Source organism: Nothobranchius furzeri, chromosome 12, assembly GCF_043380555.1.
Source record: "Nothobranchius furzeri strain GRZ-AD chromosome 12, NfurGRZ-RIMD1, whole genome shotgun sequence".
Lineage (NCBI taxonomy): Eukaryota > Metazoa > Chordata > Actinopteri > Cyprinodontiformes > Nothobranchiidae > Nothobranchius > Nothobranchius furzeri.
The window spans coordinates 3,536,375-3,563,630 of record NC_091752.1 but is presented as its reverse complement, the minus strand read 5'-3'; the positions used below and the strand labels follow the sequence as shown (position 1 = coordinate 3,563,630).

Here is a 27,256-nt window from a genome sequence, read left to right as displayed (position 1 = left end):
GGCGAAGCATGACGCTTAGCCTGGCGGGTGACTAAGCAAAGTCTGGGGGACCAAGCTTATAAAGTGCTGGGGGAAACCCTGATCTAAGCCCATTAGTCTGTTAGTCACCCACACACTAATTGTTTACCTTTATGGTCTTTAAAGTAGAGCAAAGGCAGTAGGGCTACAACACCATTGTTGCCTTTTAGATTCACCAAAGTGCTTTCATTTTTAAAACATCAAGAATTCAGGTTTGTGCCAAACAAATGTTTCTCTAAAATTACGGGAATCTGACAACAATCCCTTAATCACATAGCCGACATCGGTCTTCCGGTTCATTCTTTACGAGGTGAGATAAGGTAGAATAAAAAGCACCACGTCACTTGATTTAGTTTAAAGCATGAACCGATCACCGCTCTAACGAATTCTGTGAAAGGAACAGCTACTGTTGAGGTTAATGTGTAATGATCACTGGTCCGTCTGTGAGCAGGCTACAGGCCTCTCATAAAAACCTGTGCAGGATAAACAAAGCTGCTTATCAGCCAGGACACTCATACAGCTGTGGTCAAATATTTGATTTCAGATAAAACTCCTGTGACTGGGTTAAATGAGGGTTCGATTATCTTATCGGGGCAGATTTATATATATGGGCTCTTTGAAGCTGGAGAAAGTCTGACAAATGTAAGTTGTATTTGGTTTTTAAAGATAAAAGTCCCATAGTTGTCTCTCACACACACACACACACACACTGGTATGGTGAAACATTTGATCCATCCCCGTGGGGAACGGTAAGCTGCAGGTACGGCCACGCTCGGGAACTATTTGGTGGTTTAGCCCTCAAATCCAAACCCTTAAAGCTAACTGATTCATGCTTCTGCGTCTGCGTCAGTGCGGAGACACACAACGTCCTTGCGGGCCTGCCGGAGAGCTCCGCAAGGACGGATGGAGTCGAGCTCTCTTTTCTAAACATCCGTCAATCGAGACGGACAACGCAAGCTTGTGATTGGTCAGGACGCCGCTGCCGTCTACACCGCCGGCATTGCACCCTCAAAAACATAAAGAGAGCCGAGGATAACTAGCGGCAGACACGGGGCAGCTTGAAGAATACCTCGCGAAAAAACTCTAAAATATGAACGTTTAACTCCCCCGTGACTGGAGGAGTGAAAAGAAGCGCAGCAAGCATTTTACTTGTGGACGGAAATGACAGGAAACGTGGGTTTAGAGGTGGTGAGTGCATGAAGAGGTGGAGGAGGATGAGAGACAAATATGTCAGTGTTAAAAGTCTCTTATATACACAAAAAACACAATATAAACACACTATCTTGGACCGATACATGACACGATACCACAGAACAGCGCTGCGCCATCTGGTGTCCTGCCGGGGAATTGCTTTGCAACGCTCCCCAGGTGACAGAGAAGTATGAGAGCAAAACGCTTCCGTCAATCCGTTCATGTCTGTCCCTTGCGGAGCTGACGGGGAAGCATGAATCAGGCTGTCAAGCAGAGAGGCGTTGGGTCCCATTTGAAAAAGTCATTGGTGTGGCCCGACCAGGATTTGAACTCCGATCTCCCAGTCCCAGAGCGGACACTCTCCCACTAGGCCACTGAGCTGGTTTCACAGCTTCGTAAAAGTGTTTCCTGTCCAGCATCTCAGGCATTGACAAAACAAATTGTCAGAAAAAGAGCAACATTTTTGGAAAACTTGGCAAAACTCATCAGTACTGGGAGGCATAACTTCTATAAGAAAAAGTCAGATTTTAACTACGAAGATGTTTGAATAACTCTGCAGACGTATATGTAGACGCCTCAGTAACGCTGCATAACAATCAGTTCATTTACATGCAGCCAGTAACCCTTTTAAAACCCGAATATTCACAATAACCCGGTTCCGCAGGTCCGTGTAAACACCGCCAGAAACCCGGATATGCTCATAACCGGGTTTTTAAAAACCCGGTTACTACACCTGGGGTAACCCTTTTCTAACCCGAATGTTTGGTCATGTAAACGCATACCGGGATATCCCCATCAAAGCGTGTGTTCTGCGCATGCTCTGTTCGCAAGGAATCTTGGTCTTTTGAGTAGCGAGACGTCTTGTATGCGCCAGAACACCGGAAGTAAACAAGTTGGGAGCAACATGGCGAGTCGCGGCACAACACCACACTTTTGGAGTGACGAGGAAACTAAAGCGCAAACAAACGCGGTCGCTATCTCTTCCAAACTGGGAAACATGTTGTTGTTTTCACGGATACCGGAACAAGAAGAACCGGAAATGAGGCATATTGCGTCCTGACGCTACCCCAACGTCCGCATTTAAATCAGGTTATGCAAGTTAGGGGTAACTCTTTCTATTTGTGCTTGTAAACGGGTTATTCTGATCAACTCAGAAACCCGAATGCCGACCTTAACCCGATCATAACCCGGATATTGGCTGCATGTAAACGTAGTGAATGAGAAAATCTAGATGTAAAATCTTTATTCACGGTCAGTAACTACAACTCTTATTTTACTGTGTGGAATTTCCCATGACAACAAGGAGCTTTAAATGTCATGTTTCTTATATCAAAACAGCAGAAAAAGAAAAACATGTAGGTAAATGTGAAGGACTGGAAAGTGACTTTGCATGAAGGGTAATTTTATAATTTCCTGATTTGTAATTATATCATGCAGCTGAACTGAGTGTTTTCTGGTAAACAGCAGATAAATTAATGAGGCTGGTGGTCAATGTGTGAGTTAACGGTACGGACGACTGTTTAGCTCCAGATCACGACATTGCACATTATAACAACATTATACTTCTGTATTTTTGCCCCATTTCATCGCCACAGAAACTATGTTTGAAATTTTATGAACAAGAAAAAAGAAAATAAAGACAAACTCTCTCTGACTAGCAAAGGGAAGCTTCCTTGTTCCTGGTCAAAGCCATGACAGGTTATTACACACCACCTCCAAATGTGAAAATCAGGAAAATTCTGTACTACTTCCTGGACAAATTGTTCTCATTTGCTGAGTGATTTTCTTTTTAGATTTGAATTATTTTATATTATTATTACTCTTAATGTTCATATTTTTACTTGCTATGACAACGTGATTTCCAATCACAGGACTATTCAGCCAACTCTGCACAACACATCCCCAGAGTAGACCATCACTGCCACAGAATCTGCTATAAGAAACAACCTAAAGCCGGGCGGACACTGTGCGACTTTTTCACTCGTAGCGTTCAGCTTCAGCTCAAACTGCACGACTTCCTCGCAGGGCAGATCTCACGAGTCATGTGCTCACACTGCACGACCCAGTTCTCGCATGCGACCCGACTGCTCACGCTGTACGTCTGGTAGCAACACGTCGGCCCTAAAAATGTGCTAAAAATAGCAGTTTTTACACAACACGTCAGACTTTTTGGTCTTGTTTTGCCTGTTGTCCTTCGGGAGTGCTGCAGGAGGACACACAGGGATTTATGGGGGTTGGATGAGGAAAACAAAATAATGAAAGTAAATCTGTGTTTTGTGATCAGTTTAGTTTGACATGAACACGACAAACACGCTTTCTTGACAATCTTTGTGAGTAAAAAACGTGTAGAAATAAAAACAAACAACGTGTGTTATTAGGAAATAGCGGGTGAGCGGCATTGATGCATGATTGTGCATGCGCCGTGAGCGGTTCTGATACTTTTTAGGTCGCAGCTGCTCACAGCGCCGCTTCAACAGTGCGATACCCTCACAAGGGACGAGCAAAATATCAAACACTCCAGAAGTCCGTGCGAGCTCACGACTGCTGATCGGTAGCTGGTCACGTGGTGTTAATCGCCTCTCGTAACCCCCTGTTCACTACACGACGCTCAGCGCAAAACTCGCCCCGATGTCGTGGATTCTCGCACGAGTGGAAAATCGGCTCAAAAAAGTGAAAAAGTCGCACAGTGTACGCCCGGCTTAAGGGAAACAGCAGCTGAACAACTGAGGATCAAGGTTACAGCAGCTCTTTCTAATGTGAAGACTCCACCTTCTAACATGTCCCCACACAGTTCAAGATCTCAAACCGGCCCCATTGTCTCATTTGATGTCACTTCACTCTTCACATGTATGCGCACAGACGAAGCAGTGGAAGCAGTTAGGAAATGGCTGGAACAAGATGATTCCTGCAACAAGAGGACAAAACTGACTCCAGACCAGATCTGGATCCTCCTGGACCTCCGCCTTTCCACCACCTGTTTCAAACACGACGACAAGTTTTACCAGCAAAAACATGGATGCTCCGTGGGCTCCAAAGTATCACCTATCGTCTCCAGTATTTACATGGAGGAAGTGGAAACCAGAGCATTGAACTACAAGGGAACAACACCAAGCCACTGGTTCAGGTATGTGGACGACACATGGGTCAAAATTCTCACGCAGGAAGTAGAAGACTTCACCAAGCACATTAATGACCAAGAACATCAAGTTCACCAGGGAGGACGCCCACAACACCCAACTGCCCTTCGTGGACTGTGCTGTGCAAATTGAACAAGATGGAAGTCTACAGGAAACCAACTCACACAGAGCAGTATTTGCATTTCGACTCACATCACCCACTGGAGCACAACACGTCAGTCATCAGGACTTCTCACCATTGGGCCGAGAACATTCCTACAAAGACTGAAGGAAAGCAAAAGGACGAGAAACACATGAAGAAAGCTCTCCAAAACTGCAGATACCCTAACTGGTCTTTGTGATTTCTACAAAGAAGTCTGGAAAAGCATCCCCAGCAGCAGCCAGCAAAGAAAAGGACAACAAACGCAAAGGTACCATCGTCCCATATGTGGCAGGAGTCTCAGAGAAACTTGGAAGATTCTTCTCCAAACACAACGTCCCAGTAAACTTTAAACCCAACAACACCGTCAGACAGAAACTGGTCCATCCAAAGACTAAACACCCAAACAGAAGCTCAGTGGCGTCCTTTATGCAGTCCAACGCAGTGAGGACTGTCCAGATCTTTGCATCGGGGCAACTAAACAACAATTACACAAACGCATGGCACAACACAGGAGAGCCACCTCTTCAGGTCACGACTCTGCAGTCCACCTACACCTGAAGGACAAGGGACACATTCTGGACAGAGAAGACAGATGGTTTGAGAGAGGGGTAAAAGAAGCTATCTATAGCAAACGTGAAAACCCCACTTTAATTAGGGGTGGGGCTTAGATTTCACCTTTCTAGTAGGGCTGCTCAATTAATCGAATTTTAATCACGATTACGATCTGAGTTTTGAACGATTATAAAAAACAAAACAAGCCGATTATTTGCTCCTCCCGCTTGCGCTGCCCTGAGTTGCAAATGAAGCGCTCCTCCCACAGTGTTGCCAACTTAGCGACTTTGACGCTATTTCTAGCAGCTTTTCAGACCCCCTTCTTGACTTTTTAACTTAAAAATACCTAGCGAACACCTCAGAAACATCTCTGGTAACCCTTAGCTACTTTCTGGATAACTGTCGTTGACGTTTCCTGCAGGTTAGCTAAACACTCCGCCTGCGCTCCGGAACGTTCTTCAGGACATTAGGAAAGGGAATGATGTAGTGATGTGTCGGTCGCTAAAGAAACAGCTCTCGGAGCCGGCTCCTTGTTGGAGTAACCAGAGTGAGTGACACACACACCGCACCTGTGGACTCCTGAGCCACCAAAAACGGCTAAATGTGCGCGTGCGGCGTGCTAAACACACGTGCAGCTTGCCCTGATTGCTGAGACCGGGTTGGGGGGTGGGGGGTGCAGCTGTGGTTGGGACAATTATTACATTAACTGATGGACTTGTAAATAAATAGTTTATAAATAAGGTAGAAATAAGTTCCTCACGCTGATGACTAATAACTAATCTCTCTGAGGACACGGTGCTAGTGCACTCTCCTACAGCACCTTGACACGACTCAGTAAATGTTATGCAACATTTTGTGAACATCAATTTATTTGCATTTATTTGTTATAAATGCCACTGTATAATTCTTGCTGTCAGTATTTGCAAGATATTGGTATTTAGGTCTGTACTGGTTAGACTTACATGAGTTAAACCAAGGTCTATAGCCCTGGGGTCATAGACTATGAGCTATAAGTATATTGGTCTTTTTATACTGGCAATCAGGAGTTCTTTTAGTGATCATCTTGTTTCTTATTTTTGTCCTGATTGTGCCCTGAGCAGTTTTATGACTGAATAAAAACAAATAAAATCAACATAAATTGAAAAATCGTCCTAAATAATCGTGATCTCAATTTCAGTCACCATAATCGTGATTATTATTTTTGCCATAATCCAGCAGCCCTACTTTCTAGTACCCATAATGCAGCTTTGGATCTCATTCCTAAGCAGTTTCAGTCTAGGTCACACCTTCCTGCATCTAATCAACACGACTCTCTCACAATAGAGGCTAACGACTCATCAGGGGTTAGAGAGGAGGGGTACTCAGAGTAGTTTCTGCTCATTAAAAAACAGACAGCTTATAAGCTTGACTCTCCCGTATTCCAGTTAGAATTGGCAACGCTCCTCAGATGAGAAGCAAAATGTCTTCAAGGAACCAAAGAAGTCCAACTGCCTTCATTTGAACCCTTTTGGATCACCACGACCTGGATGACTGTGAACCTTCACCAGTGTATTCAACCAGCCTCAAACATAAATATCCACTATCCATCCATTAGTGGATTCAGTCACTACCACTCTGCCATCTCTGGACAAAGCTGTGACCCTCTCCTCTCACATAATTACATCAGTTCTCCTCAAAAGCTGAAAAAGGCACAGCAGCAATAGAAGCCCTGACTAAACTTTCAGGAACATAAACAAAACTATTCTTAGATCCAATGAAGTGATTGCCATCGGCTCGAAAGGCTTACATAACGCCTTCAAAAGTCATCTGGAGACACTAGCAACAGAAAAACACTGGTGCTAATTTGAACAAATCTGCTTTGAACAACAGATGTCTCACCATCAAAAGCTTCCTTATGAAAACCTAGCGAGGAATCATAGAATTCAGCGAGTGAACTAGAGACAGAGACAACCTCTCAGAAAAAGAAAACTCTCTAGCTGATATTTTGCCAGTTTCATGCCCTCGGATCACCGCACAACATTTGTCAGGGGCACAAAGCAGGGGGGAAGCAGTGAATGGAGGATGAGTGATGCAACAGAGCGCTGGATGAAAGAGACTGTTTGGCATGTGCTGAAGGGGCTCCAAGCATGAGAAAGAAAAAACAGACCTCAGGTTGCTGCTTTCAACAAAGTGAATGCATCACAATCTTTGAAAGGAGCATGTTCGGACATAATGCTTGCTTAAGTAGTGTGGTGGCGGCTTACATGCAGGGGGGACAAAAACACGCCTCCACAGGCTCGCCGAGGAACGCAAAAGCACTTTTTTGCAATAACACAATGATTTGTTCGGTCTCCATGCATAATTTAGCTCATATGAAGGCAGTGCTGGACTAAAAGGTGCTTCTGAATATTTCATTCAATTATAACAGACAGAAGGAAAGTCTAACTTAAAAAAAGTCAGACTGCAGATGGAAAAGGAATAATGGCATCTTATTTAGCAGAGTTGAGCCTAAATCAGTGGTTCCCAGCCCGGGGTCTGTGACACCTCCAAGGGGAGGGGAGGGCCACGATTTTGTGTGGTTATGAGGTTTCAAAGATTCTATTTATAGAAATTACATTAATAAAATCCTAATAACACACCCAACTGTATAATATATGTCTGTAAAGTTTATATAAAATCACTTTCAACTGTGTGCATTCGGGTAGGAGTTCGGGTTGGGCCCTTCCTTGCCTTGGACACAGGAAACGGGGGTTCTCGTGAAAAAAGGGTGAGAACAACTGACCTAAATGATACGTTTATGAAGATCGACACCGAAGACCGAGTCAGTTTGAAAGAGTTTCCACACGAGTGTGCCATCAGAGCTTAGCCTGGACTTGTGCTCGCACACTAAAGCTATTTTAGACCCAAATATCTGGACAACGTATGAAGGCCGTGGTTTTAATTCCCTGAATAAAGTCTTGTGGTCGCAGTGGGAAAAACAAGGGTACGGATAAACAAAGGGAATAAATGGAAGCTATTAGGAAAAGGGCAGATTTGTAGCGGGATTAAGTTTAGGAGTAAATCAAAACATAATTTTCAAATTAGCAGCAAATTCCAAAGATTGCAAGTGTCTAAATGCGATGGGATCAAATCTCAGTACTACCATCATTATTAAACTGTAAAGACTTCCTGTTTTCTTTTAAATAGAACACATTTATCATTCGTTATCACTTGTAAGTTGCTTTGGACAAAAGCGTCTGCTAAACACAAACATGTCAACTTCCTCATCAATTCTGCATAATCAGTTCTGTGAATAACACCAAGGACCTTTGACGCAAATGAAAATCCTTAAACGTTTCCGATGTTGGAAGTTTTATTTGCATCGCCTCCGTGTAACCTTCGGTGTGTACTGAACTGTAAATGAAATGTTCTGGAGGGGCGTTTACTGGTGTTCTAGTTGCAGCCGCAAATCATCCACCTTGTTATATTTAGCAGCCTACCCGATTCCTCACAGCAAGTACAATTATAGTAGCTGAAAATTGTCCTTGGGATGTTGGGAACTTAGGTGTGAAACCCTTTAAGTAATAAAAGTACCTTTATGTTTTTGTGAGTCTAGAGGAAGTAACAGCTGTCCTGATAACAGCTGTAATGCTCTGTAATACGGCATTAGTGGACTCTGTACGCTGAGCCGCGGTGGAACCTGCCTGTTGCTGGGATTAAACGCCACATTTTATGTAACTTTACATGGGATTGCATGTTACAGCTCAGTGCCAGATTACATTTCCATTTGAGTCAAGCCAACGCATCCTCAAACACTAATTCAAACAGGGATTATTAAACGAGGTGTGAGTGGCAGGTTTTGTCTGAATGCCAGCTCGTCTCTGAGAATAAAGGGTTTCCAGCTGTAAACAGGTTTCTATTAAATAAATGGGACGGTAGCATAAGGGCTTATTCTACCATAGATTTAAAAAGTAGCGCTTTCACTACGTCAACACACACACACGGGAGATAATGGTGGGCAATCTGAAAGACCTTTCTTCATTTTTACAACAAACTGGTTATAGATAAAGATGTGATTGAATGAAAATTTATTTTTAATGATTATTTCTGATTATAATTGATCACTCTGAGTTTTTCATGCAGGCTGAACATGAAAATAGTCTCCTACACCTATCTCCTGCATTAGCTTCTGATAAAAATCAGACGGTGAAACTCTAGGATTAGAAACTCCTGACAGATCTACGTCACACTGTCACTTAACATTCATGGACTCACCCATCTTGACTCACGACGGGGAAGGCTGTTGCTGGTTTAGCGTCCAGGAATGAGCAGCGGACGTCTCGGCTAGTGTAAGCTAACCATTTGCATTAGCATCTCCACCATGCGGCAGAAGCCTCTCCAGACTCGTGTTATGTGTGGAGATACATCAACGTTGCAAGTCAGTGGTATAGTCACGCTGCTGTTATCCAATCCGAGATGTCCAAATATCGGGATTTAAGACTCCAAACCCGCCGTCTGAAGCTCAGCTGTGATGTGGGAAGCTGCTAGCTTTGACTAATAGTACACCGGAATGACTTACAAGGCATTCATTCCTACTAGAGACCAAATGTATAAACAAGTCAACCACTCCTTAAAAATCTATTTTTATAAATTATAGAATGAACTTTGCAAGTAAATTAATTGCTTACAGTGCTTACATGTAGACATTAAACAAACACAAAATGCAAAATAAGACATGTACAAGATATGTATCATATAATTGTATATTCAAAAAGATGCCAGTTTGAAATTTATTTGAAGCGTTTTACAGTTTTTCTTTAGAATCTGTTATTTTGATGATACAGAATATTCATGCTGGAGAAATAAAGAAAAATAAAAAACATACTAGTGCTTCCCTACGCTGGGGGGGGGGGGGGGGGTCAGGAACCTAATGTGCATCTTGAAATGATTCCCACAAATTAAATTTCAAATGCAAATGCTCCTACTAATCGGAAACTTCGACTCATTAGCCAATTTTTCACGTTCCATGCCTGTTCTGGGGGCTTAACAAAATATTTACAGGAACTCCATAAATATTTTGTTGTGGTTGCTGCAGTCGTTAGCATCTCCTTAGTCGCCATCTAACTTGGCGAAGTCAGCAGGCCAGTGCTTGTGGTGGATACACAATAACAGAGCAGTCACATTACACCGTAACTAAGGTATAAAACACAGAATACATCAAATCTCTGCAGGATTTAGAAAATTCCTGAACTACTGGTTACCTTAAATGCAGTTTATCTCTTAATAAGGGTACCTCTGCTCATTTTAGCTCTTTGTATCCATTCAATTTACAAATCCTGTACATGTAACTGTAACAATGTCATGAGTGAGGTTTAAAATCCCATTACGGTGGATGGTCTAAGTGGTGTTCCCTTACCTGAAGTCTACTGGTGGGATCAAAAGCTCAAGAGCAAAGCCTCCTTTAAATTAGTCTGTCAAACCTACTGGCCTGGAAAACTCAACCCCTATCAAAAAGAGTCTAACTGTTTAGAAGATAAAGTGTTTTCATGTAGAATTGACTAAGTTCAGGAAAACGGTTAATGCAATCGTAGCTCTTTCTCAGTTTCGTAATGCGCAGCAGCTTTTGTTGCCAGAGACGGATAAATAATTAAGAAACATAACGCCGAATGATGAATAATTAATTTATTTGACACGGAATATGATTGGAAAGATGATGCGTTGCGAAACATCTAGAATAAATCAAAACTCAGAGGATGTGTTGTGGTTTTGTGTTTAGAGCTCACAAATCCTTTCTTCAAACCTTTGAGAAATATAGCTGAGGGTGAGTCGTTTGAAGAACGTGATAAATGGGCTGAATTGTGAAAGACCTCTGCTTTGACTCTTGGGAATACACACACGCACACACACGCACACACACGCACGCACACACACACACACACACACACACACACACACACACACACCTGAACATCTGTAGCCCTTGGCAAGTCAGAGCAGAAGCATTTCCTCCTTAACAAGTTTCTTCTCTTTGAGCGTTTTCTTTCCAATCAACAAACGCATTTCAACATCAGGTCAGGAAAACTTTATTAAATAAAAAACACGCTTTCATTTATTCATGTAAAAAGAATGTCAACATTGCTGGATGGACTAATGTGGGAAAAGTAACTGAGCCCTTAACTTAATGTCGGCGTTTGTGAGTTTCTGTGGAGGAGTTTAGGCTCGCTCGTGTTTGACTTTAGCCACATTAAAAGGTTTTTCTGCATGAGCAGCCTGTTTAAGGTCAAAGGTCAGATGTTCTCCTTCAGGATGTTCTACTAGAGAGCAGAATTCATGGTTCCATCAGTTACAGCAAATGGTCCTGGTCCTGAATAGGGTTGTCACGGTATGAAAATGTAACCTCACGGTTATTGTGACCAAAATTATCACGGTTTTCGGTATTATCGCGGTATTTTTTAAACGGTGTTGCATATGTTCAGAAAGCATTGATAGTCCTGTTCTACACAAACTGAAATAGTTCTGAAAAGGCTTAACAGTGTTTATTAAACCTAAAATAACACAAAGCCTTAGCAAAAGTGCAACTTTTCACAAGTAAAGGAACAAATAGCTTCTTTTTCTGGAACTTGTTACAGTAGTCAGTGCAGGTTTAAATGATACAAATCCAAACATTCAAAACATAAACAATATGTAAACAAATCAAAGAAACACCACTTGTTTTCTCATATACTTGTTTTCTTCATTATCAAAATGAAAGTCTAAAACTCCAGTCCACACTTGACTTGAGCGCTGTACAAGTCAACCTTAAAAAATATGTATTTAAAATAAATATCCACTTTAAACAAATTACTAAAATAACTACTACACTATGTAATCAAATCCAAATGTTCAAGTATAAATGGCATTGAATAAGTAAACAAATCAATGACAAGGAACTAATTGTATATTTCTCTTCATCATCAACAAATAAGATGCTTCATCCAGCAACAGGGTGTCCGTGACACGGTTTAAATGCTGGCAGAGGACGCTGCGGCTGCAGTATATAGTGACTCGTTGCATTCTCCCTCAACCAAAAGTCCTCACGTCATGCATTTAAGCTAAAATGCTAATGTTATCTTACCTTGCACTGGCTGTAGAGACGTGGGTGATGGTCACGCAGATGTGCCATTAGATTCGAAGTGTTGCTGCCTTTTGCAGACACTTGTTTCCTGCACGTTCTGCAAACGGGATGGCCGTCTTCTATTAACTGTCCCTCAGCATTTTTCAGAAATCCAAAATATGCCCATACTTCCGATTTAGTCTTCTTTGAGGGCTGATGGATGTCCTGGGCGCTGCCGTCTCCTCCTTCGGCCATTATTTCAGCTTCAAAGTTTTGGTGCCGTTGCAAATTAAAAAGTGCGCGCCGCGGGAACTTCAGCTGAAGCGACGGTGGCTGGTAAGGGTCACCGCGCCAAAACCGCGGCCACCGTAAACCCACCGAGATAATATAGTTTTTTAAAAACTGGACGGTTATTTTTATTGTCAACTTTTTTACCGGGGTTTACCGCTATACCGGTTACCGTGACAACCCTAGTCCTGAAGCAGCAGATAATCCCCAGACAATCACACTCAACAAGTTTTTGAAAACAGATATTTTTGGTTATTTATGGTCAGCAAAAGGTTTTGGTCTCTCCTGATGCCATGCTTGCCCCCTCCTTTATATTCATTACAGAATCATGACCTCTGACCTTCAAGTGACAATGTGTATTTTTACCTTTAATCTCTGGAAATATCCATTAAAATGATGCTGAAAATGAATAAAATGATGTCCAGTCACTAAAAAATATTGGTGGCTTTGCAACATATAACTATAAAAAGCGGGTCTAAAGTACATGGGGCACGGGTCTGGCGTCTTTAGAGGACGCCATATTAGATGCCATGTTTCCTTCTGGCTAGCTCAGTATCCTGTGCCTGCTGATGACGTTGCATTAGATGATTGGTTGCATGTACAATTTACGAAAGTTACGTTGATTACGTTGCTCTTGGATTTCTTTAGAAAGGGAAGTGATAGTTTACTTTTAGAGTTAAGGGCCCATCTTATAAATGGAGGGTTCTGGGAATGAGTTCTGCTCTGTCTGCAGCAGTCATTGTGTCCTTGGGCAAGACACGTAACGCACCTGTGACAAGTGCAAGGTAGCTTCGATTCTGTCATTGCATCCCAGGGCAGCTGTGGCCACTATATAGCTCATTGCCAGTGTGTGTGTGTGTGTGTGTGTGTGTGTGTGTGTGTGTGTGTGTAAGCTGAACAATTGTGCTGCCTTTTAGCTTATTCTAAAATTAGACCATGGTTGGCATTTCATCTGAAGGGCCAACTGAGTTCAACTATACATATTTCATGCTGACATATGGGGCTTCAGCCTACATCAAAGAGGATTAGGTCTGCCCTTTAACTCTCACAATCACATATCCGTGTGCCTGCTCTCATTAGCGCCCAGAAATTGTGAAAAGACCCTCTGAAACCAGTACAAAAGCCTAAATTCTGCAGAGTAAAGGACAGAAAAACAGTCAATTGTGTTGTGGGAATCGTGCAGTTAATAGAAACTCAATGGTCAGCATCATTAAAGTATCGTTAGGCTTTATTTCCTACAGTGATCATCAAAAAACTAATAAAAAGTAACACATTGGTATCCAATAATGATGACAAAGAACAGCTTGTGCTGTAATCCTACTGTATCATCACTATCATTTACAATGAACCCTGGCAGCCTGAGCATGCTTGCTGACTGTGCGTTTCACTTTCCACCACAGGCTTGATACATCTAATGATGACTAATGGGCTGGACATACACAGACTCCCAACTTCTCCAGAGATTATGTGCTCAGCCTTTTCTTTATATCCGTGCAGAAATAATTCCAACTTCAGCGAAACCAAGAGCCAAAGTTTGAGAGACTAAGATTCAAAACTGTTTGTCCAATAATGATCCAGATTTCATTCTGTTCCATTATGAAAAATTCAAAATCCCCGTTTGTTCCACAGACGAGGGGGAGGCCAAACTCTACCGAAGCTACGTAGCCAGAAACAGGACTCCAGACAGTTTAGCGTACTTAATCTGTGATTAGAGCAAGTGGGGAGGGCATCCAGCTCTGAGCTATTTGAGAGCTGACCCTCTAAAGGCTCCCAAACTAGACAACACAAACATCTCCGGAGCGATAACGTGGAGTAAGAGCGAGACAGAAGTGTCTGGTGTGCTTATTTTGGCTGGATCCTTCTGGTATCACTGAACAACTTCCTTGCTCCTCTTGCTTGCACAGGAAGTTTAAATTCTTCATTTGTTGGGACCCCTATGCCCCGCCCACATCACAATCTGGCCTCTCTCCTATTCTGAGGTCCAGGCAGGGGGAAACAAACATTTCTTTCCTTTGTGAGGAACTCGGTGTGAGCGTTCAGAGCATGACCGATCACAGCAGAGCTACAGGCCGAGTCAGCGAAACTTTCCAACAGTTCAGGGGCGAGCAACATCAATCCTGCCCTCTTGTTCGGAAAGTCTGTTGTTAGTCAACAGCGGGGGGGGGGGGGGGGGGGGGGGTGAAGCAGCTCGGCTTCAGGGGCACAAGCAGTTCCCCGGCTGCCAGGAATGTGAAATCTCTCCCAAGGAAATTCTTCCTTCTCCAGGAAAGCAGGGAAGGAAACCAGGAGAATTTTGACACATTTCAGGCAGTGGAAGTAGGCACAGAAAGGGGAGTGCAAGTGTCGACGGGTCTGCTCCAAGCAAAGTGTGTGTGAACAGCACAGCGAGGGCAAGATTAGGATTTATCTGAGAACACAACGGAATATAATGGAACTATAATTAGTACTAATATTACTCTACTCAGTCTGCAGGAATATTGAAAATATCACAAAGGGCCCATACTCAATATCTTTCCTTGAGTTTGATGCTTTTCATAGAAATGAATCTTACTATAAATCATCTTGTTCAAGAAGAAAAATCTATGAATGCTAATTTAAATGAGTAAAAGATCTTCATCATTAGCCGTTCCCGTTGCGAGCGGGGACAGGTTTTTGCATCTTTCCTGTAAAACGATGACTAAGAACGTAGCGCCCATCACACAAAGCTCAGTGTGCTCTATTAGGTCAGCAACACAAGCCCTACAGGCAGCATCTGCGTCAGCTCTGCTGTGTTTGAAGGTACACACCATTACTCCTCCTGCCCGGTAGGGCTGTCGCTGTTGAGGAATTCCCCCTGCGGTGATTCAGGGTGGCTTAATATTGCGGTGTGCGATATTATTGCAGCCCTTTTTTATTGCAGTACTATCTAAACATAATGTTTACACATTTAAAAAGGTTAAAAATTGCCGTGCCTTCTTTAATAACACTTTACTGGATGCAGATCAAAGGGCAGTAACAACACAGATCGCAGTAACGTTTGTTTCTCCGACAGTCGGAGTCCGACTGAACTTAAAAACAACAAAATTCAGGAGGTTAAACTTTTAAATGCAAATTTGGCTGCAGCATCTAACAAATAAGAAACAAGTCCCAATTTTGTTTAGTTGTTTAAAATCAAGCATAAAAAATTACATGTACCGGGCGCGCGCGCGCCGGGGAGCGGGCGCACTATCATTTCACTTTCACACACACGAATGACGGTGATTTATAGCTCGGTCACGTCCTTGTTACCCACAAGGAAAACCAGCATGTTTAACCATATACGGTTTGAGAGAGGATCTGAGAGGGGTGGCAACATTTCCAGCAACACTGAAAACCCTCTCGGATGGTGCGCTCGTTGCACTAACGCACACGTACTTGCGTACGACTGGCGAGCAAAGGGAATCTCTCCCGGTTGTTGCTCCACCATGTCAGGGGGGTTTCTTTAGGGTGGATACATTCCTCCTGCAGGTAGCGAGTGAGCTCCAGCTCGGCTCAAACTCTCTTCGGGACAGTTGCAGAAGCAGTGCTTGTCCGGGACTTCAGCAGGTCTCCGAGCGTTTATTATTATTTATTTGCCGCTGGTGGCAGCTCTGTCTCGGCCAAGGACCCTGGCTGCGCAGCAGCTGACGTACTGAAAACCAAAGTTCTCCCGAAGGAGCGAAGTAACGTTTCGTTTTGATACCAGTGCAGCCATCCTTCTCAACATGCATCATTGAGTTGAACCAAGTTCAGTAATCGCGGTGGCCCATGATGCAGCGCGGTGGGCTTCTTCATATTGCGATATTTCATTTTTGCGGTTACCGTGACAGCCCTGCTGCCGGGGACCAAAAAACCCAACAGTTTAAACAATGCATTAGTCAGCACATGCATTCTGATGATCAAAGCAAACATTAAGAAAGGTACCTATGCCCCTTCAAATAAAAGAGATACCTGGATGCATGGAAGTAGAGAAGCCTGTAACGACTGGATGAATCATGTGAATCTACCGAACACCTCCCACGCCGAGCTAACAACCATTTAAGCCCGTCACAATCACTTCTGGAATCACATTTTTAGAGATGTCTGTAATTATTTTAACATAATGGTCTTCATTCACTTCAGTGAAGTTTGATAGAGCTGACAGACTGACAGAGTCTGTGCCCATCTTGTCTCTATTTTCTATTGTTTGTGTTTATTTATTTGGCAGATGACGTACAACCGTTAACCTATAGGGCATGTTGTGATCCGCGGGGGAAACCGGAATACCTGGAGGAAACCCACACATGCATGGGGAGAACATGCCCACAGCCGAGTTTCGAACCCGCAACCTCCTTGCTGCGAGGCAACAGCATTAACAACTGCGCCACCATGCAGCCCATCTATTGTGAGGTTTGTGGTCGAGAAAGTTTGTTTTCATTTCCAATAACAGAAATACAAAATATTTTGGAGTTAATAACATGATAGAGAAATTAAAATAATGGTTTGTTTGTATAACAGCTGGTCAACAACTAAAATGTTCGTTTCCACACTTCTGTATGTTGCCTGCAGGAACAGGTAAAGGACAACGCGGGCATTAGCGGGCGATATCATCCTCCAACGCCCGCAGATAAACGGAAGAGACGCCACCAATATCGGTGGCTGTTCAGACGAAGGTGGTGTGGATGCTGAAACATGTCAGCCCTGTAGGATGAAGAACCACAAAAAATGATAATTTCCATTTATTTTTAATGGACAGGGAACTAAGAAGTAAAAAGATGCAGGAAATGTGACTAGAATGGAAGCACAGCCTCGCTGCTAAATGTGTTAAAGCAAGGTTGGTTGTCTTAAATCCTCCTTGCCTGGAACCGTTTTTCCCACAATAAAAACTCAGAAAGGCCTTAAATGAACAATATATAAGAATTATACAGTGAAATAATCACAAAAGGGTTTAATGTCTTAGTCATGTTGGAAGGAAGGTTAAACTAAAACAGATTGCATTCTTAGCCGGCTGGGGGGTTGTCAGTTTTTCTCCTTTTAAAAAAGCTAAAAAGGGACGTGGTGTTTGTTTACAATCCATGAGCCTGTGAGGTTGCCGGGTCCATGCCGAGCTAACGCTGCAGAGCCGGAATTTGTAATTTGACACGGGCAGGCAAAAAGCACTAAAGTTGTTAAAAGAACCAAAGCCAGTAAACAGGAGCGACCCGGAAGTTATGTCTTGTACCCCTAAGAAGCCACGGCATCTTTTTGTTTTACTCTAATATCGGGTGAAGCAGGCTAGAGGCTAACATTGAGCTAACGTTGAGCTAACAATGCTAACGGTAAATGAGAAGCAAACAGTAGGCTCTAAAAATCTCAAGATATTTTAAAAATTTGCATTAACTTGATATTACAGCGAAACGTATGTGTGTGAACAAAGAGTCAATCGTGGCGTTTTACTTCTTTAATGACGCGTTCAGAACTAGAACAGCAAGCTAAAAGCTTTAGGCCCTGTCCACACGTAGCCGGGGATCTGCCAAAACGTAGATATTTTCCTACGTTTTGGCCTGTCATCCACACGAAAACGGAGTTTTTTCACACGAAAACGGATCTTTTTAAAAACTCCGGCCAAAGTGAAGATCTGCGTTTTCTCCGTTTTGGGTGACTGCGTGTGGACGGACAAAACCGGAGTTTTAAGGTCCGCAACGTCACTTTCCGCGACAAAAGAAAAATGCTGACATCACGTGTGCGACCTGTGTTTACACTAGCCGACATCATGGATGCCCTCAGAGCTGCGCTCGCTTTATCAGTTGTCCAAGCGCTTTTTGCTTGTTTGTTTTTGCAAGAGGAATTACTGCTCCTTGTGGAAGACCACAGACGAAGGACGAGGTTAAGAACGGGGGAAGTACTGCTGCCTACAGGTCTGGCATGTCCTTAACAACGTATTTATCCGGGTACGTGTGGACAGAGTTTGTTTTTAAAACGCAGTGGTGTGGATGCAAGTTTTTGGAGAGGCGGATATTTGTTTTTAAAAAAACCCGGCTACGTGTGGACTGGCCCTAAATCACAACAGATTGACCCTGCTTCAACAAGGCTACGCTAGCCTAACTGGGGTCTCAAAGCCATCTAAAAACAACAAATTTCTCAGAAACACAAAACCAGTTTGTGTATTTCCTGAACATTGACACCACTGTCAATCTGGCAGTAATTTTATATTCCTGCAGGAAGTGCTGAAGGCCGCTGCCGTTTTTGCTACAAATAACTAAAAAGTGAAAAAGAAGGTGCTGTAAAGTTTTATAAAACAAGCTTTGCATAAAACCCCCGTGGAAGTTTTCAGACTGGAGTTGTTGTAAGAGCAGAAACGCATCATTTGTATCGGGAGCGCTGCCAAAGCCACAGCTTTAGTGGAAGTTAGATTACGTGTCCCATTTGTGTTTCTGAGGGAGAAGGTGTATGATGACAGAACTGCAGCTGAATGCTTGTACTTGTTTACTATTGGTCTTTTATCTCAACATTAGATTATTGCCTTTTCAAAGATAACAGCTCTTCCTTTCCAAAAACGTCCATCACTTCAGAGATTTTTTTCCCTAACCATGTCACTCCAACGACTTCCATACCGTCACTAGAAAAGGGAGGGCATGCAATTATTTTTCCAAAAGGAGTCCTACAACAAGCTGAATTGAATTAATAGTGATTTAAAATAACTTTCCTCTTTTAGAATATTAACAACAAAAGTAGAATATTTCATGTACCACTAAATTAAGGTGAAAATCTTAATAACAGGAAATCTCAACAAGAGACATTCTGTCCTTGGCGTGAATTCTGCTTCCGAAACGTGACGCAGGCTGACTGGGAATGCTGTGTCGCTGTCCTGAAGGGCACTGAAGACGGCTGACAGAGCCTTGTTCATGATTCCAAAAGGAAATAGAGGATTAATCTGACAGTGCCTGTGTGTCCAGCATCAGATTACTAGCTCCTTTTTTTCCTGTTGCGAAATCAGATTATTGCAGGTTTCCTGCTAAGAGAAACAATATCCGCGGCTTGAGGTGAGGGTGTTGCAGAGGAGGCTGAAATGGTAAATTAACAACTGTTTATCTAACGTATAGGCCTCTTTTATTTGTACGCTAATTTAACGGCTCATCAAAAAACACACAGGAAAATAAATGGAAGAGGTTAAAGACACAAATAATGCTGGAAGGGAAATGGTGTGGATCAAATCGTACACACAAACTAGAAGGCACGATAACGCTGTTTAAAGTCAGTCTTGACTTGTTCATCCCTGTGCCATGCTGACACACGACTCACATCAGTCTGAGCAAGCGCTCGGAGCTGCAGCAGGAAAAAGAAAACAACAGGAACATCTTACCGACGCCGGGGAATTCTCTCTGAATGACCATTAAAACAAGGATCTGGGAATCGCAACGAACCCGTGATTTAACTCACGAGTTCGACAGGTAAAAGGAATTATGGTCTCCTCACCAGAGACAAACATCAAAGGACGAGCAACAGATGTCTCCTGTCGCTTTTTGAGCACGCTCTAAAGAGATCTTCACCTGAGGATGATCAAGTTTGTTTGTTTGCTGCGTCCCATCCCAAATGTGGGTACAGCTCCCAACTCCTGACCTGGCGACCTTATGGATCACTGAGCTTAGATCAACCCTCTCCCCATGCTGTGCATTTGTTATTGTTCGAAAACATACTGACCACTGCATTGGTGTCATTCCTGAAAACACCACATTGTTGCTTCGACAGATGCCTGCCTCGCCGCAGGCTGACAGCCCTTAGCAGGCTGCAAAGCCTTCACGCTTACATCCTAAAGTTAGAACAATTAGTAATATTTCGATCTTTTTTCCACGTTTTGGAAATACCAGCAGTAGTAAATAGCCTGCGTCAAACTCAAAATATACCAACAGACAGAATAACCAATGGATTTGAACAATCTGGGTCAACAGTAGAGCAGAAAGCCGGAGTGGAACAGACTCAAATTCCTTCTTTTTATCCAATCTCCTTAGATAGAAATTAGCTTCACTTTAGTGAAAGACCCTGGACTAGCAGGCAAATTCTTTCCTTTGAGATTTATTCACCAGGCAACCACTATAGTTGGTGAATTTGCATTCGCAAAGAAAAAATCGGGACTTTCAGGATGCAAAAACGACACCCAAAAGAGTTTAATAACATTGTAAGATATCCTCTTAAGAATCTCATCACGTAACTATTCATCACATTAATTAGTTAACATTATCTCGGCACCGGTCAGCTGTTCACGGAGGGACACATACGTCTAAGAGAGTTAGGGTTAGCCTAGCCCTGCACTGAGCAACTCTGCAGGTTTTGTGTTAAATTGAGAAATAAAGGCAGGAAAAGGCATGATCTTGTGAGGAATAAGCTGAAAAGCAAACACCACATGGCATTTATAAGACTGAGCGTGGCAGTCTGGCAGGCATGGGAGTGCTGGAATCAAAACAATGCAAGTCCAACTGTTCCAACAGGCAGCCTGTTACAAGCAAACACTCAACAACTGTCCTCTAGCAGGTAGAAACAAACTCTTTATTGTGCTTTCAAACAAACAAACAAAAAAAAAAACCAGGACATATCAATGACTATTTTATATTAGTATATCAGGGAGTGCACCCAATAACCAAACTATACTGTCTGCAATGTACTGCCATCTGCTGTGGTATTGCATGCTTCAATATTGCAGTAATGATGAGCGTTCAATACACAGACCCTGCCACCAACTTCCAATGGTGATGTTTTATCTCCACAAATAACACAAGCCTGGAGTAGATCCTGTCGTGTTGTGGAGTTGCTAATGCTAATGTTAGCTTCTACTAGCTGACATGTTCTCTGCTGTTTCCTGGATGCTAAACCATGAGTCCATGAATGTGAAGTAACAGCGTGACGTAGATCTGTCAGGATTTTCAAATCCTAGGGTTTCACCATCTATTTATTATCAAAAGCTAACGCAGAAGATAGGTGTAGGAGACTATTTTCATGTTCAGCCTGCATGCAAAACTCAGTGTCCCTTTATAATCAGAAATAATCAGTAAAAATTGGTTTTCAGTGTCCTACACCTTTAAAAAGTCATAAAAACAGACATTGCTTCATCTAGTATGCTACCTCCAGAAACCCCTTTGCTTGTAAATCTAATGAGCAAAAGCGTTGTATGGTGTTATAGTAAAAAAAAGTCAACTGAAATTAGGGCTGTCGCGGTTGAGGAATTCCCCCTGCGGTGATTCAGGGTGGCTTAATATTGCGGTGTGCGATATTATTGCAGCACTTTTTTAAATTGCAGTACTATCTAAACATAATGTTTACACATTTAAAAAAGGTTAAAAATTGACGTGCCTTCTTTTATAACACTTTACTGAATGCAGATCAAAGGGCAGTAACAACACAGATCGCAGTAACGTTTGTTTCTCCGACAGTCGTAGTCCGACTGAACTTAAAAACAACAAAATTCAGGAGAAGGTTAAACTTTTAAATGCAAATTTGGCTGCAGCATCTAACAAATAAGAAACAAGTCCCCATTTTGTTTAGTTGTTTAAAATCAAGCATAAAAAATGACATGTACCGGGCGCGGGGCACTATCATTTCACTTTCACTTTCACACACACGAATGACGGTGATTTATAACTCGGTCACGTCCTTGTTACCCACAAGGAAAACCAGCATGTTAACCATATACGGTTTGAGAGAGGATCTGAGAGGGGTGGCAACATTTCCAGCAACACTGAAAACCCTCTCGGATGGTGCGCTCGTTGCACTAAAGGTTGGTTTATGCTTGACGCGTCCGCGAGGTCCGCACGGCTCCGCGCGAAAAAGTACTTGCGTGCGACTGGCGAGCAAAGGGAATCTCTCCCGGTTGTTGCTCCACCATGTCAGGGGGGTTTCTTTAGGGTGGATGCATTCCTCCTACAGGTAGCGAGTGAGCTCCAGCTCGGCTCAAACTCTCTTCGGGACGGCTGCAGAAGCAGTGCTTGTCCGGGACTTCAGCAGGTCTCCGAGCATTTATTTATTTATTTTTGCCGCTGGTGGCAGCTCTGTCTCGGCCAAGGACTCTGGCTGCGCAGCAGCTGATGTACTGAAAACCAAAGTGCTCCCAAAGGAGCGAAGTAACGTTTCGTTTTGATACCAGTGAAACTATCCTTCTCAACATGCATCATTGAGTTGAATCAAGTTCAGTAATCGCGGTGGGTTTCTTCATATTGCGATATTTCATTTTTGCGGTTACCGTGACAGCCCTAACTGAAATGAACATAACAGCTCAAAATGTTTTCATTTCAACTTAGCCGGAAACACCCACGTTTGCTTTTTCTTTTTTTTTTTGGAAGGAGCAAACAGCTGCACACAAAACAATCCCTAAAGAATGCCAAAGCCAAATCCACCAAAACACTCCTTTGGTACGGCTTTCTACAGAAATTTTCACATCAGCACAAAAAAAAAAAATGTTACACAACATTTGCATTTCCAGGAGGGCTGACTTTTATTCCACCAGGTAGGGAATCAAACTAAATATTCTATAGGCCAACAAAAAGGAGCTGGGAATTTCATCTCCATGTGTTAAACTCCATTACCATTCTCGGCTGTGCTCCTCTTTAGCACGGCACGTTGCACATCCTTCACCAAAGCCACGAGAAAGACAGGGAGGAATCAATGCTTCATTAATGCACAGACATGCCGCAAGTTTCCTCTGTGAGCCAATCTAAAAACCTGGTGGATGAAGTTATCTGAAACGTGCTCGCTCAAGTGTTAGAACAAAAAAACACCTACACCTGCTGTGAAACTGTTTAGCCAGAGAAGTCAGCCATTGCTATGGGCAATGTTGGTTTTAATGTACTGTTTCTAACTCAAATTAACAGATAATAACACCTTTCTTTCATAACAGATTCTAGGGATGTAAGAAAATAGCGACATGGCAACATATCGTGATATTTTTTCCAGCGATATATCGATATTCAAAAGCTGTGCATCAAAAATATTGAAATGGCGATATATTGTGGCATTGTTTCCTGATAAATTGCATCGATATTCCAAAGCTGCGCATCTAATTTTTGGAAGAATTTACTTGCCGACGTTTGTTTATTTTCTTTTCTTTTGGTGCAATTCAAACGCCGGCCGCTAGATGGCAGTAGTGTGCAATGTGTTTTGTTTCCACCACTGAAATATAAATCCCTCTATTATGATTCAGATACCCAATTTTAAACATGTTACGCATCAGTTTGGACTGTTTATTGAATTTTCTACGATCCTTTCAGTCTTAAAAAAATCGCTAATAACGTCTGACTGAACGTATCGCAATATATCGTGATATATTGTATCGTCTTCCCTGCATCGTGATCCATTTCGTATCACCAGAATTTCACCAATACACATCCCCAATAAGCAATCAGACAGAAAAGCTGTGACTTCAGGAACTGTTCAAAATCTGAGTTATCGCATCAAAAATGGGTTTAATATAAAAATGTGTCTCACCATTCAATGCTACGTAGGGTAGATAGATGTTCATCCATAAATGTGTTTGGCTTCCTTCCATCAACAAATTGTGACTTAAATTAGAATCAAAGTCTCTGAATATGTACCCACTGAAGCATTTCTATATATTTATTGGGCATTTTCAGCCATCAGGGTGAATTTTTAAATCTGGAATGGACAAAAAAATGCATGTTTACAGTCTTTTTTAGCACAGTTTTAAATGTATTCAGCTCTAAAACCACTGAGTTTAAATAGAAAACACATCTCAAATCTATGTTGCTGGGATTTACCTCGTCTACACGCTCTGATTTCATTCAAACCTCCACTCCTATGTAGGATTTAAAGCAACCTGACATCTAGATGCACAGTGGAGGAAAAACCCTCCCCTCTCCAGCCCACTACTATCCCGAGCAGATTTAGGTCAATGCTGATTAATGGACTCAAAGCCCCCCGAGAGGTTTCTGGTCAGGTGGCAGCAATGCCTGCTCACTGGCGATGCATTATGAAGAAAACACATTTTCACCCACTAACCATCTACTTTCTAACTGCGCCAGCTGCTGGATCAACAGACTGTTGGTGATGCTGGACAGCCAACACTTACCAATAAAAAGGATACAAACACAAAACGTAGAATAACCTCAGACAACATGAGTGCGTTGATGTTTATTTTGATTAACCAGCTGCAGAACCCAAGCTAGAGGATGACAAGAACGCCTGGCACTCCAACGGCATCCATGTCACTGTATTTATAGATAGCTGTGATGCTATTGGGTAACATGCATTCTGCCTGTCTGTGCACAAGCCAACATGGACATTTAACATCTAAAAACATGCAAAACAATTAACATCCCCATGAAAAGTAGATGGAACCCAGTAAAATGGAAATTTGACTAAACATTTTAGCTAGTAATCAAAACAGTTACACAACTTAATGTTTACAACTTTCAAATATGTCCCATGCTTTATGACAATTGGTTGACGGATTTAACAGAACATATCCACAATTATTTCTTTTTAAAAAATGACTAAATAAAATATTTTGCGCACAAAACATTAGTAAGTCGAACCTTGGTGCTACCAGGGTAGCGATTAGCATTAGCCACCTCGCTAGTTAGCGTGCCAGTTAGCTAACCCGCCAGTGTTTTGGGAATGTGTGGCAGCCCGTTTCTCTGCCTCACACAACCCTTCATGTGGGTGTTGTTCACTAGACCTGATATTTATTAACCGCTGTGGTGTTTGGAAAACACTGATGCATGTGGGAGTTTACGCTAACGCACAACAACGGTGTCGTTACCTCGGGACGCAGCTCGGGGACGATCGGTCTATCTCCCAGGTCGCAAAAAGGTTCATGGGTACAGGCATGCTGCCGGAGCCAGAGCCCGCGACCACAGCCCCGGCTAGCCCTCCTGTCGGAGGCATCGTCGGTGCAGGTCCACCGCTGCCGCCGCTGCTTGGGTTCAGGAAAGCGGCCCGGACGCCTCCTCTCTCTACAGCCGCCGCCATCATCACCACTACTGCTTGAGAGCAGCTCTAGTTGAGTGTCGGACGAACGCGGGAGCCGCTGATCCCTGTGCCGCCTGCTCCAGCTCCTTCGGTCTCCCTGCCTCCCTTCACTGACTGAGGATGTTGATATACGAGGGGCGGGGCCTGAACCAACCGATAGGGGGCAGCGTTGAGAGAGATGTGTTTTGATTGTTTACAAAACAACAACAACAATAACATTTAACTCAAAAGGAAGAGCTGCCTTAACTTTTTTATGGAAAAAAGATTATTTTTTTGTATTTAACGAACTAAAATGTTACATTTATTCTCATTTTCATGAGCACCTAAATAAAACTTTACTTGGATTATACGAATTAGCCTTTTTATATAACATAACTTGAGCTGTAATTTAATTTCAGCAGCATTTTCAGATGATTTGTCTTTTTAACATCGATTTTCTTGTTGGTTTATCGAAAAATAGTCTTAAATATTCCAACAACATTAGTTTTCACACCCATGTTTTCCCACTCTGAATGCAAAACAGCATTCCAGGATTGCAGCAGACGTTTACAATTCCAAAGCGTGCTTTTTAAGGTGGTGTGCTTCCAGTTGTAATGAATGAATGAACTTGATTGTCTGGTGGGACGTCACAGTGCAACCGTGAGTAACATAAAAGAATTAACTTACCACACATGATTCTGCCATTATTTTCTACACAGCGTTTTGTTTTTTATTTTATTTCATGAAATAAGTATAAATGTCATTTTGAATCATTTAGTATTATCTTTAATCTTATTCTAATCTTTTATTATCTCAGTATTACTGAGATGTTTTCTATTTCACTGCACAGCATTTTACTCGTCATGCTTTATTTTACTCTCATGTTGTTATCTGTTGTTTTGCTTTGCTTGCTGCAGTGATACCAACCACTCCCCACTGAAGGACAATAAAGGGATTTTCAATTCCTATGCTATTCTATTCTATTGTAATATAATTACAGTGATTTATTTTATTAAAAAAATATGTCACTTTTTTGTTTTAATCCTTCTGTTTTAACAAGTTTTCAACAGATTTTTAAAACTGCTAGTTGTGTTTTGGCGAGTAGCTTTGTGTCTCTTTCTCAGTCGTTCCACCCCGAACTGCCTTCAGTTCCTTCTCCCTGTCTGTTTTTTAGCTTGTGCACATATTTTTATGAAAATAAAGCCTTAATTCCCAAGGTATCCTTTTGTTTTCACTAACTGAACTCTTAGACCTCGCCCGGCCCATTCACTGCTTGCTCAACCCTCTGATTTCCAGCCTGCCTATCTTCGTCTGAAACCTGCTTCTCAAGTTTCTCCATCTGTGTTAACGTACATTTAGGTGAATTGTGTCCAGAGTTCGGCGTATTGTCTCGGTGTTGGAGCACGTTTGGATTCTGATCCCTCGTTCACTCCTGTCAAGAAGAACCAGACAGAGAATCGGTCCCGCCACACCTGCTTCCCACCGAGGATGAACAAGCTCAACCGAACCAAATATGTCAGCTTTATTTACGCGTTGCAGGATATTTCAAAATTACGTAACGGTAATCTCTGATGTCAGCTTGAAGTAGTTTAGTACTGAATCAGATCTGACCTCTGACATCTAAGCACGTGAGACACACAAAATCCTCAGATGAGCTACGAAAGCAGTAATCACAGACATGATCGTGTTTTTCCACTCACCGTCTTCGTCTGTCTGTGGACTGAAAAGCTCTATTTTTAAAGAAGTGTCTAATTTTATTGTGCCTACATGTTGTGGTCAGTTCTGCATGTGCACCCTAATAAAAGGAAAATCCTTTCACTGCAGCCCTACAAGATGAATCATCAAATCCACCACATCAGACATAAAGCCTGTTATTTCCTGTACTAACCCAGATGTTAACGTGTGTCCCTTTGTTTCGGTGCTTTTCTGTTGCCTAACGTCTGAAGCCTGGTGAACAGTCACAGATTG

The 27,256-nt window shown here is 42.5% G+C and overlaps 1 protein-coding gene across 3 annotated transcripts in view; it reads right to left on the bottom strand.

The window, feature by feature from the left end:
• The window catches only part of si:ch211-126j24.1 (phosphofurin acidic cluster sorting protein 2), a 90,412-nt gene extending 64,978 nt beyond the window's left edge, over window positions 1-25,434 (bottom strand). For all 3 annotated transcript variants that reach the window (XM_070542154.1, XM_054750831.2, XM_054750832.2), the window contains exon 1: window positions 25,101-25,434. In XM_070542154.1, coding sequence (XP_070398255.1) covers window positions 25,101-25,312 — 212 coding nt within the window. In that variant the 5' untranslated portion in view covers window positions 25,313-25,434. The remainder of the gene's footprint in view (window positions 1-25,100) is intronic.
• Between the last annotated feature and the right edge of the window lie 1,822 nt (window positions 25,435-27,256).